General features: G+C 33.4%; 2 protein-coding genes across 2 annotated transcripts in view; both read left to right on the top strand.

Moving 5' to 3' along the window:
• Positions 1-95: 95 nt before the first annotated feature.
• LOC111705856 (uncharacterized) lies at positions 96-1347 on the top strand. Its single transcript, XM_023478552.1, has 2 exons — positions 96-755; positions 1048-1347. The coding sequence occupies exons 1-2, from the start codon at positions 381-383 to the stop codon at positions 1345-1347; spliced, it is 675 nt and encodes a 224-aa protein (XP_023334320.1). The 5' UTR covers positions 96-380.
• Positions 1348-2943: 1596 nt separating this feature from the next.
• The window catches only part of LOC111705849 (ectopic P granules protein 5 homolog), a 24515-nt gene continuing 8647 nt past the window's right edge, over positions 2944-18811 (top strand). Inside the window, exons 1-15 of the mRNA XM_023478540.1 lie at positions 2944-3134; positions 5040-5145; positions 5708-5835; positions 6253-6327; positions 6983-7064; positions 7295-7406; positions 7588-7642; positions 7794-7891; positions 8075-8172; positions 10185-10339; positions 10472-15999; positions 16160-16223; positions 16312-16384; positions 16713-16782; positions 17228-17366. Coding sequence (XP_023334308.1) covers positions 5083-5145; positions 5708-5835; positions 6253-6327; positions 6983-7064; positions 7295-7406; positions 7588-7642; positions 7794-7891; positions 8075-8172; positions 10185-10339; positions 10472-15999; positions 16160-16223; positions 16312-16384; positions 16713-16782; positions 17228-17366 — 6740 coding nt within the window. The 5' untranslated portion in view covers positions 2944-3134; positions 5040-5082. The remainder of the gene's footprint in view (positions 3135-5039; positions 5146-5707; positions 5836-6252; positions 6328-6982; positions 7065-7294; positions 7407-7587; positions 7643-7793; positions 7892-8074; positions 8173-10184; positions 10340-10471; positions 16000-16159; positions 16224-16311; positions 16385-16712; positions 16783-17227; positions 17367-18811) is intronic.

The raw sequence follows: 18811 nt of genomic DNA, 5'->3' as shown, positions 1-18811 counted from the left end.
CGCCAATTCCAACTATGAAAATCCGCCAAATACAAAATTTAGCCGGTTTTATGAACTAAACTCTGTTGAAAATTAGATGCAATTTTAATCCGAAAGCCCGAGCCGTAAATAAGGCTCAACAACAGCTTAGACCCGAGTCGTATTTTCTTGAATTTTTTAAATCGCCGGCTCTGCTGATTTAGTGAGAGTGGTGATCTATCTGTACGTTTAAGAAAAATAATTATCCCTAAACAATGAGCATTCAACATATTTATTAAATATTCTATTTACTGTAATTCTAATCAGCATTAGTATACCCTTAATTGAGCTAATTCCAAATTATTTCTGTGATAACAATAAATTTTCTTTTTTCAACGTAGACTGATTAATTTCAGATTAGTATGGAGGAACCGGAGAGAAGTAAAAAGAAAAAGGAGAAGACAATTGACGAAGAAATACCGTCCGCCCCAGTTTTGGCGGATTTTATTCAGAGTCCCGAAGATTTGAAACTGGTAGAGATCAATACTAAAGATCATACCAAATTAGTTATCCGTGATGAAAGTGTTAATATCAAAACAGATTTAACTACTGATGATCATAGAACAATTGAAGCAGTTGTCACAGATGCTGGAGCTGTTAGCAGTGAACCAGCTGTTGAATCTGAAAATGAATCACAATCTGTTCAAGCTGTCAAGGCTGTAGCGGATGATCGATCTTCATATTCTGACTTAAACACAAACCTACATCGAATGGAGCCACATTTATTTCTAAATAAGGTAAACTGATCTTTTCCTTTAATATAGGACTGTCCTTGTAATTTCATCTTGAAATTTAACTGCCTTTTACATCCCTGATTCACAACGGTGCCCTTTAAATCCTCATCTAAATCAGATAATCTGATGAATAATGTAAACTATATTTATATGTCGTCTATTACTAGCTCCTTTAATAATTTTTTTGTAATTTTCATGACCGGTTGTTCAATAATAATAATAATAATAATAAGAATGCCGAAAAATGCAGAAAAACTGTTAAAAACTTTTTAAAAACATTTTTAAACCCTTTTAGGAACTTGAAGGGATGAGATTAAACGAGGAATATAAAGAATTAGCTCCTTCTGCTCCCTCAACTCCTTCAGTTCCAGTTTTTGATTCAATATCAGCAACAGCTCCAAGTATTGATCAGTATTCAGCGTCTGCACCTCCATCAAGCGCCAGTGTTCCCGCTTATGAAATCAATCAATCTCCAAGTGCTCCAATATGTTCTCCTAGTGCTCCACAATTTGATGAGGGAGAGGAAGGCGGCTCCACAAAATGCAGTATAGAGGATTATTACATGGAGCATCAAGGTGAACTTAGTTTACAATAAGAAAACAAATAAAGAAATATCTTAAATACGAAGAAATAATCTTTAAGGATCCTTTCTAGTTAAAAATTGTTGGATCTGCATTCCTTAAACAATTTTATTGGCCTATGATAAAGTTAATATGTTTCTTCCGGATTCTGAAACATAGAAATGGATATTTTTTTTTGTATTTCGACTTGGAAAAGAAATATCTTTTTTTGAACTTATTCTTAATATATTAATCAAGTATATTTAATGTATTTTGCTCCCGTTTTTAAAGCCTTGAGTCTGATAAGGGTTATTTGTTTTCTTAGCCTTAGCCTTACAAANTCAGGTGCTAGGGGAGGTCGCGCGCCCGGCCGCCCCCCCTAGTTGCGCCTATGCAAGATACTTTTTAATTATACGTGAAGTCAGCAGTTGTTTAATTTCTAATTTCAGGGGACATTAGTTCCAAAACAAACACTTGGCCCATTTCTAACACTGAGTGTTAGAAATAAGCACAAATTGAAAGACTGGGTTTTTAGAATTTCGGCCCATATCGAGAGTAAAAGTCGGTAGTAAAACCTATTACCATCATTTTATTAAGTGTGACGAGGATAACAATTTCAAATTTTAAACTCTTTTCTGAAAACAAAATTATAAAGTGAGTGCTATTTAAAATAAAACCCTTGACCTTTTTCTAGACAATGTCGGGTTTTCCATTTTCAAACATATCCTGAAGTTCAATCATTTTTGCGTTTTCGAGACAAATCCCACTTTCCCTTTTTTGAGTATAATCCTCAATTTAAAACAAAAAAAACTCACTTTTATAACTTACAAAATGAATCACTAAAAACAAAAATTATCTTATGAAGACTAAACTAACTGTTGAACTTTAACTAGAATCTAAATTTCATTATTTTATTTGTTAAATAAAGAGAAAACAGCCGAATTATTTTGCCGCATTTTAACAAATAGTTTCCCGGATTTCTAGTTAAATCTATATTGTAAAAAAAAAATATTCTTATTATTTTAATTTCTTAATGCCGTAATGATTTTATAATTGTCAAAGAATAGTTTGTTTTTACTTCTTATTTTGTTTATATTTTACCTTATCAAAAAATCGTGCTTTGTTACGTAAGTGTGTAAATGCTTTAAAAGTGACATAGATATGAATTCTAGTTATTGTCTCGAAATTGGGATATGTTCCAAAAACGCGACATGAGCTGAAATGCGGTATTTGTTTCAATATACAGTTTTACTCATTTTCATTGAATGTATGTTGGATTTAAAGATTTAACTTTGCAGATTTGGCCCATTTCTTACACTCATTGTTAGAAATAGGCCAACTGTTAGATTTGGAACTTATTTCCCCAGAATTTATCAAAAAAAAATCAGTTAAGAGCTGGGATCAATTCGGGCTCATTCCGTTTACGAAAGATTAAAAAATGACAAAGATCTTACTTGCATAAGGTTAGAAGGTGAAGACGCGTCAGGTATCTAGATATTGAAATAATTGATAAATTCTGAATGGAATAAAGCTGGTTATTAAATTAAAATCTGGTCAAGGCGGAAAAGTATCCATTCTTATTGCATACATCCGGCAGAAAACGTAATTAAGTCTTACTCTTAACTACATTTTTTTTGACTGAAGGCCTTAAAATGCACTTGATTTATGATTATCTATAACCTGAACTTGCACCAATGTATATAAAAAACTAACAATTTACGATGTTCCTGATCTAGTTGCACACCCTGTACCACAATGTTGAGCTTGAGAAGAACCATGAGTTTGTCAATCATTGGTTGGAGACTCAGCAGAGTATTGAAAAGTAATATTTCTGTTATTAAATTAATTATCTTAATACATTTTTTCTAAGGGATTTGTTTGCTCTAAAACAATTCTACACAATTGTCCATTGTCCATAGACCTACAGTTGGTAATTATATTTTCCTGAAAAATCATTCCCCCTCCTCTTTTGAAAATATTTTTTTCCCCGCCAGAAGTTTTTTTTAGGTTTTTTTTTCGCTCAGTTGGGGAAAGTAAACTAATTTTTCGGTTAAAGGGAGTGTAAGGTGGTTTAACTGAGTATGTAGTGTTGTTGAAAGCTTCTTTCGGATTCATTTGAGACATATAAAACCTTTTAAAGATCTGTAAATCCTGAGTTTGAGCGCAAATTCGACGTTCTAAACTCCTACTTTGAAGAGGGATACGTTTTCAGAATCTTTTTTTTTAAATTACTAAATAACGACGACGAAAAATAAATTAAGAATCCTACAGTAATCTAATTAGATGGTTGTGAACATATTTTTCAAAAGAAATTTGTCAATAAATCAATGCTAGAATCAATCATTTCGTTTTTATCATTACTAGCCCTCGAATTTTGATGGAGACAAATATTTGAAATTTTGATCATTCATAAACCTTCCCTGTGGTCACGTGAGGTCCCACAAAAAATTTGGGCCCGATCGGTTCAGCCGTTTTGACGTTTATTGGATACAAACAAACAAACAGACAGACAAGCCAAATTTATATATAGACTAGCCTTAGAGGGCGCTTCGCGCCCATCTTCTAAATTAATTGTGAACATGTTCTCTTTGTGTACATCGTAAAACAAAACAAAAATAGTTCGCGGATTTTCACAAGAAATTTCGTGGATTTTCAAAATTTTCAAAAATTTAATGAAGATCGAATTTTGATGGAGACAAATATTTGAAATTTTGATCATTCATAAACCTTCCGTGGGGCTCCGTATATTTGAAATTTTGATCATTCATAAACCTTCCGTGGGGCTCCGTATATTTGAAATTTTGATCATTCATAAACCTTCCGTGGGGCTCCGTGAGGTCCCACAAAAAATTTGGGCCCGATCGGTTCAGCCGTTTTGACGTTTATTGGACACAAACAGACAGACAGACAAACAATTAGTTTACTGTAGAATTTTTTTTACATTTTTTGTCGTCGTTATTTAATAATTGAAAACAAACTAATTCTGAAAACGTATCCACCCCCAAAGTAGGAGTTTTGAACGTCGAATTTGCGCTCAAACTCAGGATTTACTGATCTTTAAAAAGTTTAACATGTCTCAAATAAATCCGAAAGAAGTTTTCCACAACACTGCATACTCAGTTCAACTTCCTCACATAGCCGGTCACTCCCTTTAACAATTTAAAAAACTTGCCTTATTATGTCCAATTTCTCATTTTTATTTTATTTTTAAAGATATGCAGTGATGCACCCCTGCCTACAATGTTATCCAGAAAAAAAAACGTGATAAGGGTTTTGGAGTCTTTTACCAGTTGCTCCCTTTAGTTCTAATAGAAAATCTGTGAAAACATAAAGTCAGAATTTTGAGGATCCAAATTTTTCATAGAAAGAAGTCCATAGGTCTACTATTCATACCAATTTTGGTTTAACAAATATTTTTTGACTTTTCAAACATTTTTGTTTATACAGACATATCTGATTTTTTTACCCTCTTCACAGAAGCAAGGATTCAGATCAAAAAATGTTAAAAACAAGACCCTGCAATATAGTTGAAAGTTTTGTACCGGGCCCAAATTTGAGATTTATCATAAAGCTACAAAAACTCTCATAACCTTTTTTAATGGGACACCTTGTAGATTGTAGATGTGATCATTGATTGTATAAGAAACTCCAGATTCATATTCAGATAACTAATTATTAAATGTTTTTCATATTAAAAATTGCATTTTATTTTTATTTTTTTGCTAAGATTTGAACTGGACGAATTATTAACGAACTATCAGAGGGTTCGTATGAATTTAATCGGCAGCCGGAAACAGTTGGAAAGAATTCAGGAGAATATTGATCAGCTCCAGGTATGTTCCGGTTCTCCTACCAGGTTCTGGCCATTACACCAGGTTCTTGTCATTCTTTCAGGTTCCGGTTATCCTACCAGGTTCCGGTTATCCACTAAGTTCCGGTTATCCACCAGGTTCCGGTTATCCTACCAGGTTCCGGCTATCCTACTAGGTTCCGGTCATCCTACCAGGTTCAGGTCATCCTACAAGGTTCAGGTCATCCTACCAGGTTCAGGTCATCCTACCACGTTCAAGTCATCCTACCACGTGCAGGTCATTCTACCAGGTTTCGGTCATTCTACCAGATTCCTGTCATCCTACAAGGTTCAGGTCATCCTACCAGGTTCCGCGGTCAACGGATCAGGTTCAGGTCATCCTACCAGGTTCAGGTCATCCTACCACGTTCAAGTCATCCTACCACGTGCAGGTCATTCTACCAGGTTTCGGTCATTCTACCAGATTCCTGTCATCCTACAAGGTTCAGGTCATCCTACCAGGTTCCGCGGTCATCGGATCAGGTTCAGGTCATCCTACCAGGTTCAAGCTTCCATCAAGTTTATTTATTTTTCTCTTATTTTAGAAAGGTCTGTGGTTGGTAACTAAAGAGAAGGAAGAAGGGGAGGGAGAATGTGAAGATGAAGTTGAAGTGAAAGCTGTTAAAGAAAAAACCGTAGCAGAGTTTAATCCAGAAGGCTGCAGAACTCTCAGGTCAATGTTTTAAGCATCGTTGTTTAATAATAATAATAATAATAATCGCTGTCAAACCTTCAATCTAGGTTGTAGGCTTGAGCTCCCTCCGTTTAAGTTTCAATGAATCAACCCAGTTATGTTACAAATCCAACTCATAACTGTAGTAATTTAGTATAATTTCAAGCTTTTTCAACCTTGGAAAGCCATGTGTGAAAAAGGGCGTTGTGTTTTCTGTTAACCTTCTCCCAAAAAATGCTGTGCGTTTGTTTACTATTCATTTTTCTCCCAACTCAAAAAAGGAAAATCTACGAAGCGAAATGTACGCAGTACACTACATATACTAAATAGATGATTTACTAGACAAATAAAGAAATTGTCTAAACTCATAACTTTACCAGACAGAAAGACAATTTCTTAATCAATTTTTTTATTTAGGACAAAATTTATGCAGGCTAGAGATCTGATTGGTGAAACCTTGGCCTTATATAATTTTAGATCAGAGCTTTGCAGGTTGGTTTATTTTGCGCCAAAATTATTTTTCTTTATTTTTCACTTTCATTTTTATTTTTTTTCTTGGCAATTTTTATTTGAAACTTGATATAAAAATATGAAGAAAGTTTGTCAAAAATTTTATGTTCAGTATCAATCCCGTTTTACTTAATTTTTCTTAGAATGATTGAAAAATGAATGAAAAATAGATACTCTTAAGGTTGTTATGGTTAACATTGATATGTTTATGTGTTGAGGTCGGTATGATAATACATTGATACATCGATACGTTGATATGTTAAAATGTTGTATGTTGACATGTTGATCTGTTCATATGTTATGTTAGTATGTTAATACGTTGATACTTTGATAAGTTGACATGTTGATCAGTTGATTTGTTTACATGTTGATATGTTGATGTATTGATATGTTAATACGTTGATACTATAATTAACAATATCTCTATAGTTTATCCAATCTCCACCCTTCTATCGATAGGTTTAATGGGGACAAATTTATCAATGTTAGTATGATTTCTTCTAATATAATTAACAATATCTCTATACATTAATAGTTTCTCTTCCCTTTTATCGATTGGTTTAATGGGGACAAATTTATCAATGTTAGTGTGATTTCTTCTAATATAATTAACAATATCTCTATAGTTTAAATTAAGGTTAAAGGTTGAAGAGTGTATTCATAATGTTCTAGAAAGAACTCTCACCAATGATACATCCAACTATGTTTTTACTCCGCAGGTATTTTTATCACATTTTCTTAAAAATTGTGTTTTCTAAAACATTTTTATTTGAGAAACAATGATTAAGAGTTAAGACATAGTTTAAAAAATTTATCACAAAGCTTAACATTCTTCATTGCTAAAGGAAATCAGGTATGTGTTGAACCTAGAAAACAAAAACATTTTTTTCTCTAGATTTTACAGAAGTTTTATGGCGTTTTCTTTTTATTTGTATTTTCCCTGTTTTAGGAGGAGTTACGGTTGGCTGTTAGTGTCCTTTTTAAGTTTCTACGAAAGGATCTCCAAGATGACAAACTGTCCAGAGATTTGAGAATCTGGTTGGACAGAACCATCGGAGTAGGTAGGAGATTCTTAGTATCAATATCTGTATCCGGTGTTACTTGATCTTCAATAATTTAAGTCTTTGGTTCCGGATCCTCAAAAAGATCCTGATCCAAACTGCAAATATACTTAACTTTTGTTTGATCTTATCTTCTTAGTTTTAATCAAATTCGATCATGATCTTCTCATGTTTGTTGTAGTATTGTCGAGCAGTACACTTTATGATCATCTCTTCATTCTGAATCATTTAATGAGGTAGGGTATCATTAATCATTATCATTAATTCTTGTCAATCTTGTCAATTTCATTATCATTCTCATTAGGATCATTATCATCAACATTGTCATTATTTTTATTTTAATCATCGCCCTCATCATCACTATTTTCATCATCCTGATATGATTAGGTGTCCAGCTGGTGTGGGTAAGTGGGGAGCCAGCTATCTTCAGCCTGCTATCCCTGTGGTAGATTCAGAAGAAACAACTTTTGAAAACCCTTTCCTAGGTTTGGTTTGATAATTTTAAATGTATTTTTTGAACTGTGTTTATGTGAGAATCAGATTTTTGTTGTTTACTTATTGTTTGTTTGAACGTGCTTAAAAACTTTTTTATTTTATTAGTTCTTAACATTTCCTTTTTATAACAAAAAATCCGGATTGATAAATATTAAACATGATTAATTATTTAGATCACTTGATAACTATTCTTGCTACAATCCTTCTACCTGTCAAGGAGAGGGTATCCTTTATCCAAGAATACAGAATTAAGGCTACCCAGCACAGACAGGTAAAGAACAGACTATAATACACTATTCAGCATACCAAGTACAACCTTAAAAGAAACATCTAAGTTATTTTTCTTTTTGTTTTTGTTTATTTTTATGCTGAAACTTGACAAACCATTCAGTGATAAGAAAATTTTTAAAAATCTGTATTTTTCAACAGTTGAGATTTGTGTTTTGAAACCAAATTTATTGAACAGTTATTTGGTTGATATGGCCTTTGGATCTGCATATTTTTGCGGATCTGTATCCAGGAAGCCAAAGTTTTGCGAATCCAATGGATCCATACCCACTATCCAGATTCTTAGCAGTGCAATTCTGACAAAATGGTAATTTATAGTTTCAAATTTGTTATTTATAGCGTGGCCAAATTGTACGGATTGTACGGAATTTTACCTAAAAATGTTCGGATTGTACGGAATGTATGGATAATGTCTTAAATTATAAGGATTTTTAGCCCGGAAAACATTATTTTTATTTTTATTACGACTTAATAAAAGCTAATTTTGTGCATACAATTTTTTTTAAAAAGACGTCAAAATAAAGTTCAACTTACTATCTTCATTTCGAATTACATCAGATTGATTGTTGTTTCAATTGACAATCAAAATTCAAGCTTTCATCTTTTCGAGAATATGTTCCATAAATACATGGTGTTCCACAAAAAACTTTGCAGTATTTGGTACTGAGGGAACAATTTTTGCTTAATTTTCACAATCAAGGTGTCATTGAAACGCTTAAAATGTCAGTTATTTCCAGGTGTAAATTTTTTCTTTTGAAGTCTCATATTTTTTTGTTACAACGACTTAGTAATTTATTTTAACCAGATTTTAATTAAATATTTTTAAAAAAAATATCGAATGTTTTCGACTGAACAAAGTTAGCATATGGTCGGTACCATAGCTTTCTTTTCTTTATTTTTTAAATGGCAATTCAATTTGATTGCTCTAGCTCAAAAAATATTTATCAATTATTCTAAATTTTAGCTTAAAAGTAACCTCGGATTATCGTTTATTTTTTTGATTCAAGAAAATCTCAATTTTTTCATAATTTAAGAGCAATTGAAAGAAAAATGTGAAAAATTAAAAAGTTGAAAACACCGAGCAATCTCTTATACTCAAAGAAGTTATTGTTACATAAACAGTGTGAGGCCCAGAAAGAAGAGGGCATACACAAACTTGAGAATTATGCTCCATCCGTAATGAACGGAATGGGATTTGGGATTCCCTTATTTTTAAATATTCTTCTTTTTTATAATGCAGTCACTTCCTAATTATGAAATTTTTTCTTTTCATTTTAAATTCAGATATATCTGAAATTGCTAAATTACCCCAAAAAAGTACAAAAACATGGGAATTAAGAAGACGTCATCATTTACGTGTGTACATGTTTTAAACTCTCCAAAATATGGTCTGTCTTTGTTGTGTCTTAATTAAAAATCAAAGACTTTCTTAAAGTAGTCACTTTATTTATAACAAAGGGACTCATTTGTGCTCTGAGTGACCTTAGAAAAAACGAGTAGCCCGACCCGTCAGCTCCCCCATTAGATAATGAGTCAATTAATTCCCATGTTTATTGGGAACTCTTTGTAGACTGTTGATAAAGTAATTCATTATTGCCAATCAATAAGGAAACCAATTCAGGAAATGAAGACAATAGCTTATATAATAGTAAAAACATAAAAAGCGAGCAGATTTTTAAATTGTATTTTTTATTTTATCATTGTTTTTTTTTCATCCGGGTTTATCATCTTTATCATCTGTACAATGAACAGTGCAGTGATTGTTACAGATAAATTTCAAAGCAATTTAAGGTCAGCCTTTGCTGACATACAAACACAAAGGAAGATGAATGATAATAAAAACAAGAAATTAAATTTTTTAGCTTTGGAATTTTTTTTTATTTTGGATGCTTTTTTCCAAATATTAATTTTTTATTTTTTTTTGTATAAAATGTACGTTTTTTTTGTAAGGATTTAAAAGTTTTGGCCACTCTGTATTTACGCATTTTCATTTAGACCTTTGATGGTATTGGAGACAAAGAAGATTCAATCTGGACTGTGTTGGATGATGAAGGTAGTGAGGATGAGGATCCTCAAGAAAGTTGGGCGGAACTCAGAGAAGCTGATCTAATTGCTCTTCTCAACCAGATCCCTATAGATCATATGTTCAGGTAAAAAATATAAGTTTGATAAAAAATTATTAAATTTAATTAAAAATTATTCAAAGCTCTGGTTTTCAATGATAAATCTTACTTAATCTTAAAATAAATTTTTCTTTCCGGTTAAATTGTATGTATTATAAGGTATGTGTTGAGAATAGAAGAAAGGGATGGAAAGGATTACTATGATATAACAAGATCAACTGAGCAGTCTATGCTGAAGCTGTTTGCTTTTGCTACACAGTTTGTCTATCTGCTAAAAGAAGGATTGAAGACATTTAATACTCCTAAGTACCGTCAGTTTGCAAAGCGCTTGGGTAGACTGATCCGCCAGACAGTACACTTTGTATCTGATCATTGGGAAAACTTCAAATCAGCCAAAACAAGCAATTTACATCCATCCATGTATCAAAGACTGCAGCTTGAGTATGATTGTTTTTTCTTACGGGCTACAAAGTGCATTTTTTCTTCCCTGAAGCTTGGCATCTGGCAATATTTGGCTGATATTCCATATGGGACAATTTCTTCAGACATGTTGTGGAGGATCTTTTATGTTCTCCACCTAGACTATCAAGAAGAAAGCCATAATGACTTTGGCTCTGAGATAACGGACTGGGTTGAAGTGATGTCAAGTCCAGATCTTCAGATTCAATTTGAAGAGAAGTGTGCAGAGGCAGAGGAAACTGAACTTTTCTTCTTACTTTCAGCCTTTGCTAATATGGGAGTGTCTAGGAAAAGACAAGAAGAGGTGTTTATTAAGAGGGTTGTAATGGACTTGTTCTACATTGGATTTGTATCTGAAACAACAAGAGAGGCAAACTGCAGAAACTGTAGAGATTTGTTGTCAAGTGTTTGTTCTAAGCATCCCTTTTTGCTCTCATACATGGTTCAAGTTTTAAAGTTAAAGATTTTTGATATTGGAAAACTTAGTAGCTATTTAGTGCAGGAGCTGCCTTGGAACCTTATGCAACCAGTTTCAGAGGATTTATCAGTCTTATTCAACTGGTTACAATCTCCTATTTCTGGTTATGAAAATGCAACTGCACGAATTGTGTTATCTCAATTCAATTGGGAATTTGGCCATCTCCCAATTCAACATCACATCACCACTGCAATAACCATTATTGAAGTGCATACTAAGTTTACTGAAAGATCAGATAGTCAGGGTATTGTTAACTCGTCAGTCAATACCATAAACAATCTTGCAATGGCAACTTTATCCCCTTGTGGTTCACAAGAACAACAGTTTACCAAATGGTGCTGGGAGCTTCTGTCTAGATTAAGACTGCACATGATGGACAGATCTCTTAGGGAATATGATGCCTTGTTGTCTGGAAATCCTGAAATATTTTCTGACCTTCTAGACTTTGATTTGAGCCCTCAGATTGAAACAGTGGTTAATGCAGCAGTAGGAAAGCAGCCAATGGCTTGCTATGGAGTACTTATACTAACACAAGTTGGACATTCTCTTCCTGAGATTTTGGAGAGAGGTCTAGGATTTATCAAGGTTATCCTTGATTATGGAAGACTGGACCATGTTATGGAGTTAATTCTTTACATTATTCCTATACTTTTGGTGGATGTGAATGCATTGGAGAGTTCTGATCTAACTTACATAATTTCAAGATTAGTCCATGCAGATCAAACCTATCTTTCTATAGCCAAAACAATGATAACAGGAACTTTTCCTGGACCTGTCACAAAAGAGTTAGGAAATATGGTCCACAAGATGGTTTCTATTATTGACACAATACGAGTATTCTCTAGAAAAGATATTTTGGACCTTCTGCTCAAGCTATTTATTGGAGTTCCAAACTGGAACTCAAATAATTGTGTGATGTACCTGCTGGATATTGTTTGTGCCTATGCATTTGGTCACAATGAGTGCCATTTGACAGTGTTGGAACTGTTTGAAAAAATGCACTTGGAAAACAACAAAAAGACTAACTCAGGAAGTCTTTTTTCGTTTATTTCAAGTTTTGGAAACCATGGACAAACACTCATTGCTTCAGGAAATTCTCAATTTTCTTGGTTATCATATTTTATATTTCAAGCAGAAGAAAATTACATGCATAAAAGTGGACTGTGGAGAGCACTTGTGTCAGAATTGGCTAAGGGAAAAACCTTAGAGGATTCATTGAAAGATTCCGGAAAGTCTACAGAAGTTAACCCTCCTAAAAGCAATCAGCTTATTATCTATCGCTGGGCTCAGCAAGCAATTGATACCCCTCCTGAACATCCTCTTCTGTTTGTGTTTTGGCAACGATTTTTTGGACTTTATCTTTCAAGGCCTGCTGAACTCATTGAAGGACAAAATGCTGCAGGAGTGGGAACCAATTTTTTCTCGGGTATGATAAACTCAATGTACCTGGGTAAGATTAAATCAAGTCTGAAGTCTTTTATCAAACACTTTGAGAAGCAATTAAATTCATCAGAAAAGAAGGATCAGGTTATTTGTGATGAAATATGCAAACTGTTCAGAACATTTTACATATGGATTGATGAAACAAAGATTATGGACTCATCTCTGTATATCCCTGCTTTAACACCAGTGTATGACCCTGCTAAACTAGTCAAGTTAATGAGTGGAGATTCAACTATTTGGATGGAATACTTTGATAGAAAAATTACAGAAAAAATCTGTTCAGAATCTGTCAAAGAGTGGAATTTGCTGCATTTTAGACAACTGATGGAAAAAAAGAATGTTCCTCATAATTTGCTTGCATCCAGGACACCTAAAGAAAGAATTATTCAAAGATTAAATTTCAATGAATCAAGGCTTCCAGCTCCTCTGCTAAGAAGATTGGCTAATCCAATTCCAAGGTTTTCTGAACCAACATCTAATGATGCCTTGTCACAAGCTCTGATGGGACCTCTGCAGACTCTGAATGACTTCTCAGATAATCACTGCATGAATATATCAGGGTATGGGTCATTTAACTGCAGCTATCTAGAGATTATTGAAAATTTGTGGAAAAATGAGGAGGTTTCTGTTTATGTTCCCGCTGCATGTTCAGGCAGAACTGTTGGCAAGGAGCATATTGCTTGCTCTGGGCCTGCCATAGTTAACCTTATCTTTACTGAAGCAAAGAAGCAGGAGGGTATAGCTGTAAAATTAGAAGCAAACAGAAAAAATCATGCAGAGGTGGAGCATAAACTCTTGGCTGCAATTCCTCCAAAATATGTTATTGCTGCTACAGTCTTGAATAACATAATCACAAAGATTCTGAAAGCATTTGAAAAGGATCTTGGTAAGGGTGTCAGATCAATTCATTTGACTTTAGCATCAAATTTGTTTTGTCATTTAGCGAGATCAACATCAGAAAATTGGTTAAGTGTTCCTCCTTTGCGGCATTTTGTATCTGAATGTCTAGACAATCTTGCAACAATTGTTGCTTCACAAGGAGAATGTAGAGCAGAGATGATTCTGGATTTGTTACAAGCATCCCCACATTTGTCATCCATATTGACCCCACATTTTTCCCCCAATAGCTCAGACCTACTTACTGTTTACACTAAGATCACTCAGCTACCAGATGGAGATGGATCTATATCTTTTGTACTTTTGTCAAAGTTAGATATTGTGGAGTGGCTAAGTTTAGTTCCCAAAGAAGCTGATGTTTTAATGCTCCTGGGGTTAATTTTTAGAAATTTTGAGATAACTGGAAATCAACCAGAGGAGAGCAGACTGATGATACATGGTCTTCATAGAAAACATATGTCACAAATACTGAAATACAACTTTCCAGCAAAGTACATAACAATTCTTAAAACAGTGTTGAATCTTTGTGGGCTGAACCAGATAGATCCAGAAATTGTATATGACATACTCAGGGTAGTTGTAAACTCTAAATCACAGATTGATTCTAAGACTGACACAGAAATAGTTCAAGAAGTTCTTCACAGTTTTGCTAAGGAAAATAGTTGTGAGTATCTCATAGTGCTGTCAGTTATCTCTGAAGTAGCATCTCATTTTGAGAAAGACCGCTTAAAATTTGGACTTTATGGATTATATCCTAAGTACAGAACTTATCTTAAACCTCTCTGTTATCTGTTCACTATGCTCTCTCTACAAATGATTCATGCTGAAATATCAAAGAATAAAGGAGTATTAACAACAGAAGCCACAGACTACTTGTGGAGAAACATGATAACCCTATATGATCCATGGCTAAGTCCAATCAACCCATCAAGTAAGGTAACCACAGCTAACTGGATCCAACAACTAAGTGATGAAGGAGAGTCACTGATGCCTTGGATTCCAGGAGATTCATCTTTAGCAAAGATGATGTTTGATTCCCTTTCCCAATCCTTGATCGTCATTATAGAATTTGAAGGAAAGAAAGACCTTTTAAGCAAGCTGCTTAGTATGTATAGTAGCTATTATGCTTCTGCTGGGACAAAGGATCATATTTTTGGTGTAGTTCATCCAGCCCTAGCCTCACTAGACTGGTCAACCTTCAGTCCAACTGTGAGGGATATTGATGCTATGATGAAGATTATCAGCATGTTTCTTCCTCAATCTCATGCATTTCTGGGCACCATATTTGTACAAATAAATTGGCAATTTTTGTTGGTACAGAAAATGAATGAGCTTGAATATGTCAAAAGAGCAGTTCCCTCTGTTTTCTGTCTTATGATTAAGCTTAGCAGTGAGCCCTCTGTAAGACAAGGTGGGCGATTACTCAGCATAGTTACTCAGTCAGAATCTTGGCCATGGGAGTTGGTTGAGTTTGCCCACTTTGAATCTCTTGTTCAGTGGTATGTCATGAGCGTAGATTGTAGATGCATAGTAAAGCATAAGGACAGAAGCCCCCTGGATGCTGCTATAATTCGCCTGTTTTTAGCAGCGGCAGAGTTCAGCTCTGAACACCAAAACTCCAATTCTGAGAAAAAACAGGTTATGTGGATTAAGTGCTGTGCTAAGCTTTTATCTTCTGTTTGTAATAAGCAGAAGAATTTTTTGAGTGTAAATCAGCCTGCACTTCATACAACACTAAGAAATCTTCTTGAGCAGATGAACAAAATTGGTTCTTCCACCAGCTCAGGGATAATAGTCAAGGATTACTTGAGCATATTCAATACAACTAGTAGTTCTGTTTTGCCTGGTTCTGCTCTGGTTGTAACTCAGTCATGGTTGACCCAGACTTCACCATCTTCATCTCTAGTTCCTGCATTACTTAGTTTAGCTGGTACTATGGTGAAAGACGCTAGGCTTGCCAGTTCCTTGCTTGAATCAACCCTGGAGACCTACTTTAAAGAAGAAAACTCTACTGCGTCTTGGGGACATGCTAAGCAATTAATAATATGGCCTAGCGGGATCAAAATCAAGGAGGTTCTTGATCAGTCTGTACAGCTTGGTAACGGTCTAGTTATTTATGCTTTTATTGACCTGAAGCATGGAGAATGTTTAAACAGTCAAGAGGAACAGGTTCTAGCATCATCATTATTGGAATACATACGTCTGCTACAGAGTGTATCAGTGCCTGGCCTTGAATTCAAGCTACCAATACTTTACAAGAAGCTTGCACAGCTGCTGTATCGTCAAGTTGAGCTCTCCAAGGATTCAGCTTGGGCAATTAATTCTCTAGGTCAGTTTTATGAGATTCTGATCTCAATCTCTGATACCTCTCCAGGCTGGAGTCAGAATATCTTGGGTGCAATTGGACTGGGTGAGATTTTTTTCAAATTACAAAAAAAAAATTTAATTCAGAAAAAAAACTTTTCACAATTTTTTTTTATTTTTCCCTTAAAATAAACAAATGCACTGATAAAAAAAACTTTATTAATATATATTTGGTAAAACAAATATTTACAAACTTATTATTTTAGGATCACAATCTGTTATTTCTTTGAGAGGAAAGTTTTTAGCCAGATCTTTAGCTGTCTATATTAGGTAGGATAGAAAGGAATTGGAAACTTTGAAAAATTTATCAAGTAGAAATTCATTTTTTTTATTTTTTTCTAAAAATTTACTTGTCAAGATCATTGATGACGTCTGACCGAAGTGGTTTGCTGGAAAAGACCATCCAGCTGACAGAACTGGAAAATTTAAAGGTAAGATATGGTAAATATTTAGCAAATCAGATAAAAACTGTTTTTTAATCTCACAAGAAAGGAAGTAAATGTTGAAACACCTTTTTACCCTGGTATAAATTCTTCTTTATCTAAAGGATTTAATAACTTGCAACAAACTAATAATTTATCTAAACCCTAATTTTGACTTTTTGATCTGACAGAATCTATAGTTTAGATATCAAAGGTTTGCAACACCGGGCTGCAAAGATAAAGGAATAGGCCGGATTTGAAAAGCTAGTAATTAGTTCCTTTAATCAACTTAATTAGACAAAAAAAAACTTTTGTAAATGATAAAAATGTGTTTAAGGCTGCAACCCTTCGTTTGCCAGAGATGAAAACCCAACTGGAAAAACTCAAATCCTATAAATCTAACAAAGGTAGAGAAACAAGTAACTATAGGCATAACTTCAATCGACTCTACATTTTTAGAGTTGAATTTCCGATTCAGAACGGACGGTATCCAAACGCTTAGCAACACTCAGAAAGATTTTATTCTATTTAATAAAGTGTTAAATTTTCTTTGTTTACTATTGCTGCATGAAACCCCACAATTGAAAATGGTAAATTTTCAGTAGAAAAATAAACGAGGATATTTTTATAAATATTTCTTAGATCAAGGTTTACCGAAGGGTACTATTGTGAATCGGAAAGCATTCTTTTGAATAGAAAGTCAGTTGAAATTGTCACCTTCTGTCAACCATTAAGGAGGACTGCAGTAGACCGAAGTAAAATGAGTGAGTAAGATGAAGAGTTGTCGATTACAAAATAAAAAAATGGAATCATGAAATCCTAATTGGAATTATCTTAACTATTTGTCCTTAGGATTCTCTGGGTTTGGTGAGTTAGTTCGGTGGGTTCTTCAGCAGATAGAAGAAGAAACCAACACCCTCAAGGATACTGGACTCTTCATAGATTATCTAGTCATAGATAAACTATATACTGAGTTATACCATAGAACATAGACTTTCTAGATAAACTATATACTGAGTTATACCAGAGAACATATATTTTCTAGATAAACTATTTACTTAATTATACCATAGAACATAGATATTCTAGATAAACTATATACTGAGTTATACCAGAGAACATTTATTTTCTAGATGAACTATATACTGAGTTATACCAGAGAACATTTATTTTCTAGATAAACTATATACTGAGTTATATCATAGAACATAGACTTTCTAGATAAACTATATACTGAGTTATACCAGAGAACATTTATTTTCTAGATAAACTATATACTGAGTTATATCATAGAACATAGACTTTCTAGATAAACTATATACTGAGTTATACAATAGAACATATATTTTCTAGATAAACTATATACTGAGTTACACAATAGAACATAGACATTCTAGATAAACTATTTAGTGAGTTATATCATAGAATATAGATTTTCTAGATTAACTATATACTGAGTTATACTATAAAACATAGACATTCTAGATAAACTATTTAGTGAGTTATATCATAGCATATAGATTTTCTAGATAAACTATATACTGAGTTATACCAGAGAACATATATTTTCTAGATAAACTATATACTGAGTTATACTATAAAACATAGACTTCATATGCTATTTAAAGTGTTGTACCATAGATCTAGATATACTATGCTTTACAATAAACATTGAGCTTAATAATTATACAGACAACCTTCAAATAGAGTCCAATAAAACCAATATTTAACCTGATGATAAAAATATATCTTTCTGCTCCTTTTTTTTACATGGAATTTTTGGCCCAGACCGTATTTCGAAATTTGTTTAAAATTTGTTTGCTGTGATGACGTACTTATTTTTTATACTCAATGCTTTCAATTAAGGTTTTTATTGTTTGTAGTAATATTTATCTAGTTACTTGATGTTAAAGTTTAAGAGTTTGTTTCTTGTTGTTGACGCGTGTTAATTTTTATTTTTCAAAGAAATGTTTCCTGTTAAAATTTAAGTTTATCTATATTATTCAATTCAAAGAGAATTTCTTTCCCACATTTAAGAATCAGAGTTGGAGACTCTAAGAGTCTTTAAACCTAATTCAGATTCTTTAATTCATATATCTTTGCAACCTGATGGTGTACACATTCAATATTTTTAACTTAAATTATTTGATCTGATAGAATTCATAGTTCGAAATATCCACGGTTGCAAAGATAAATAGGAATTTTAAAATCGTTTGTGGCGAAGACTCAATTCCTTTCGTAGATTTGCGGAAATATTTTTACATTGTGATACTATACGGGACAAAATATTTGTATTATCTTTATTAGTTTTATTTTAAATTCAAATAAGTTACATTTTGTTTCAGGAAACTGACTTGGGAACTTTTGAATGGTGGATATCGGGATTAATGCCTGATCTCTTCTTTTTCTCAATCTTTAGTTTAAATAATGCTTGTT

This window comes from Eurytemora carolleeae, unplaced genomic scaffold (genome assembly GCF_000591075.1).
Source record: "Eurytemora carolleeae unplaced genomic scaffold, Eaff_2.0 scaffold112, whole genome shotgun sequence".
Taxonomy (NCBI): Eukaryota; Metazoa; Arthropoda; class Copepoda; order Calanoida; family Temoridae; genus Eurytemora; species Eurytemora carolleeae.
The sequence above is the reverse complement of the archived record's forward strand: the minus strand, read 5'-3'. Positions and strand labels throughout refer to the sequence as shown.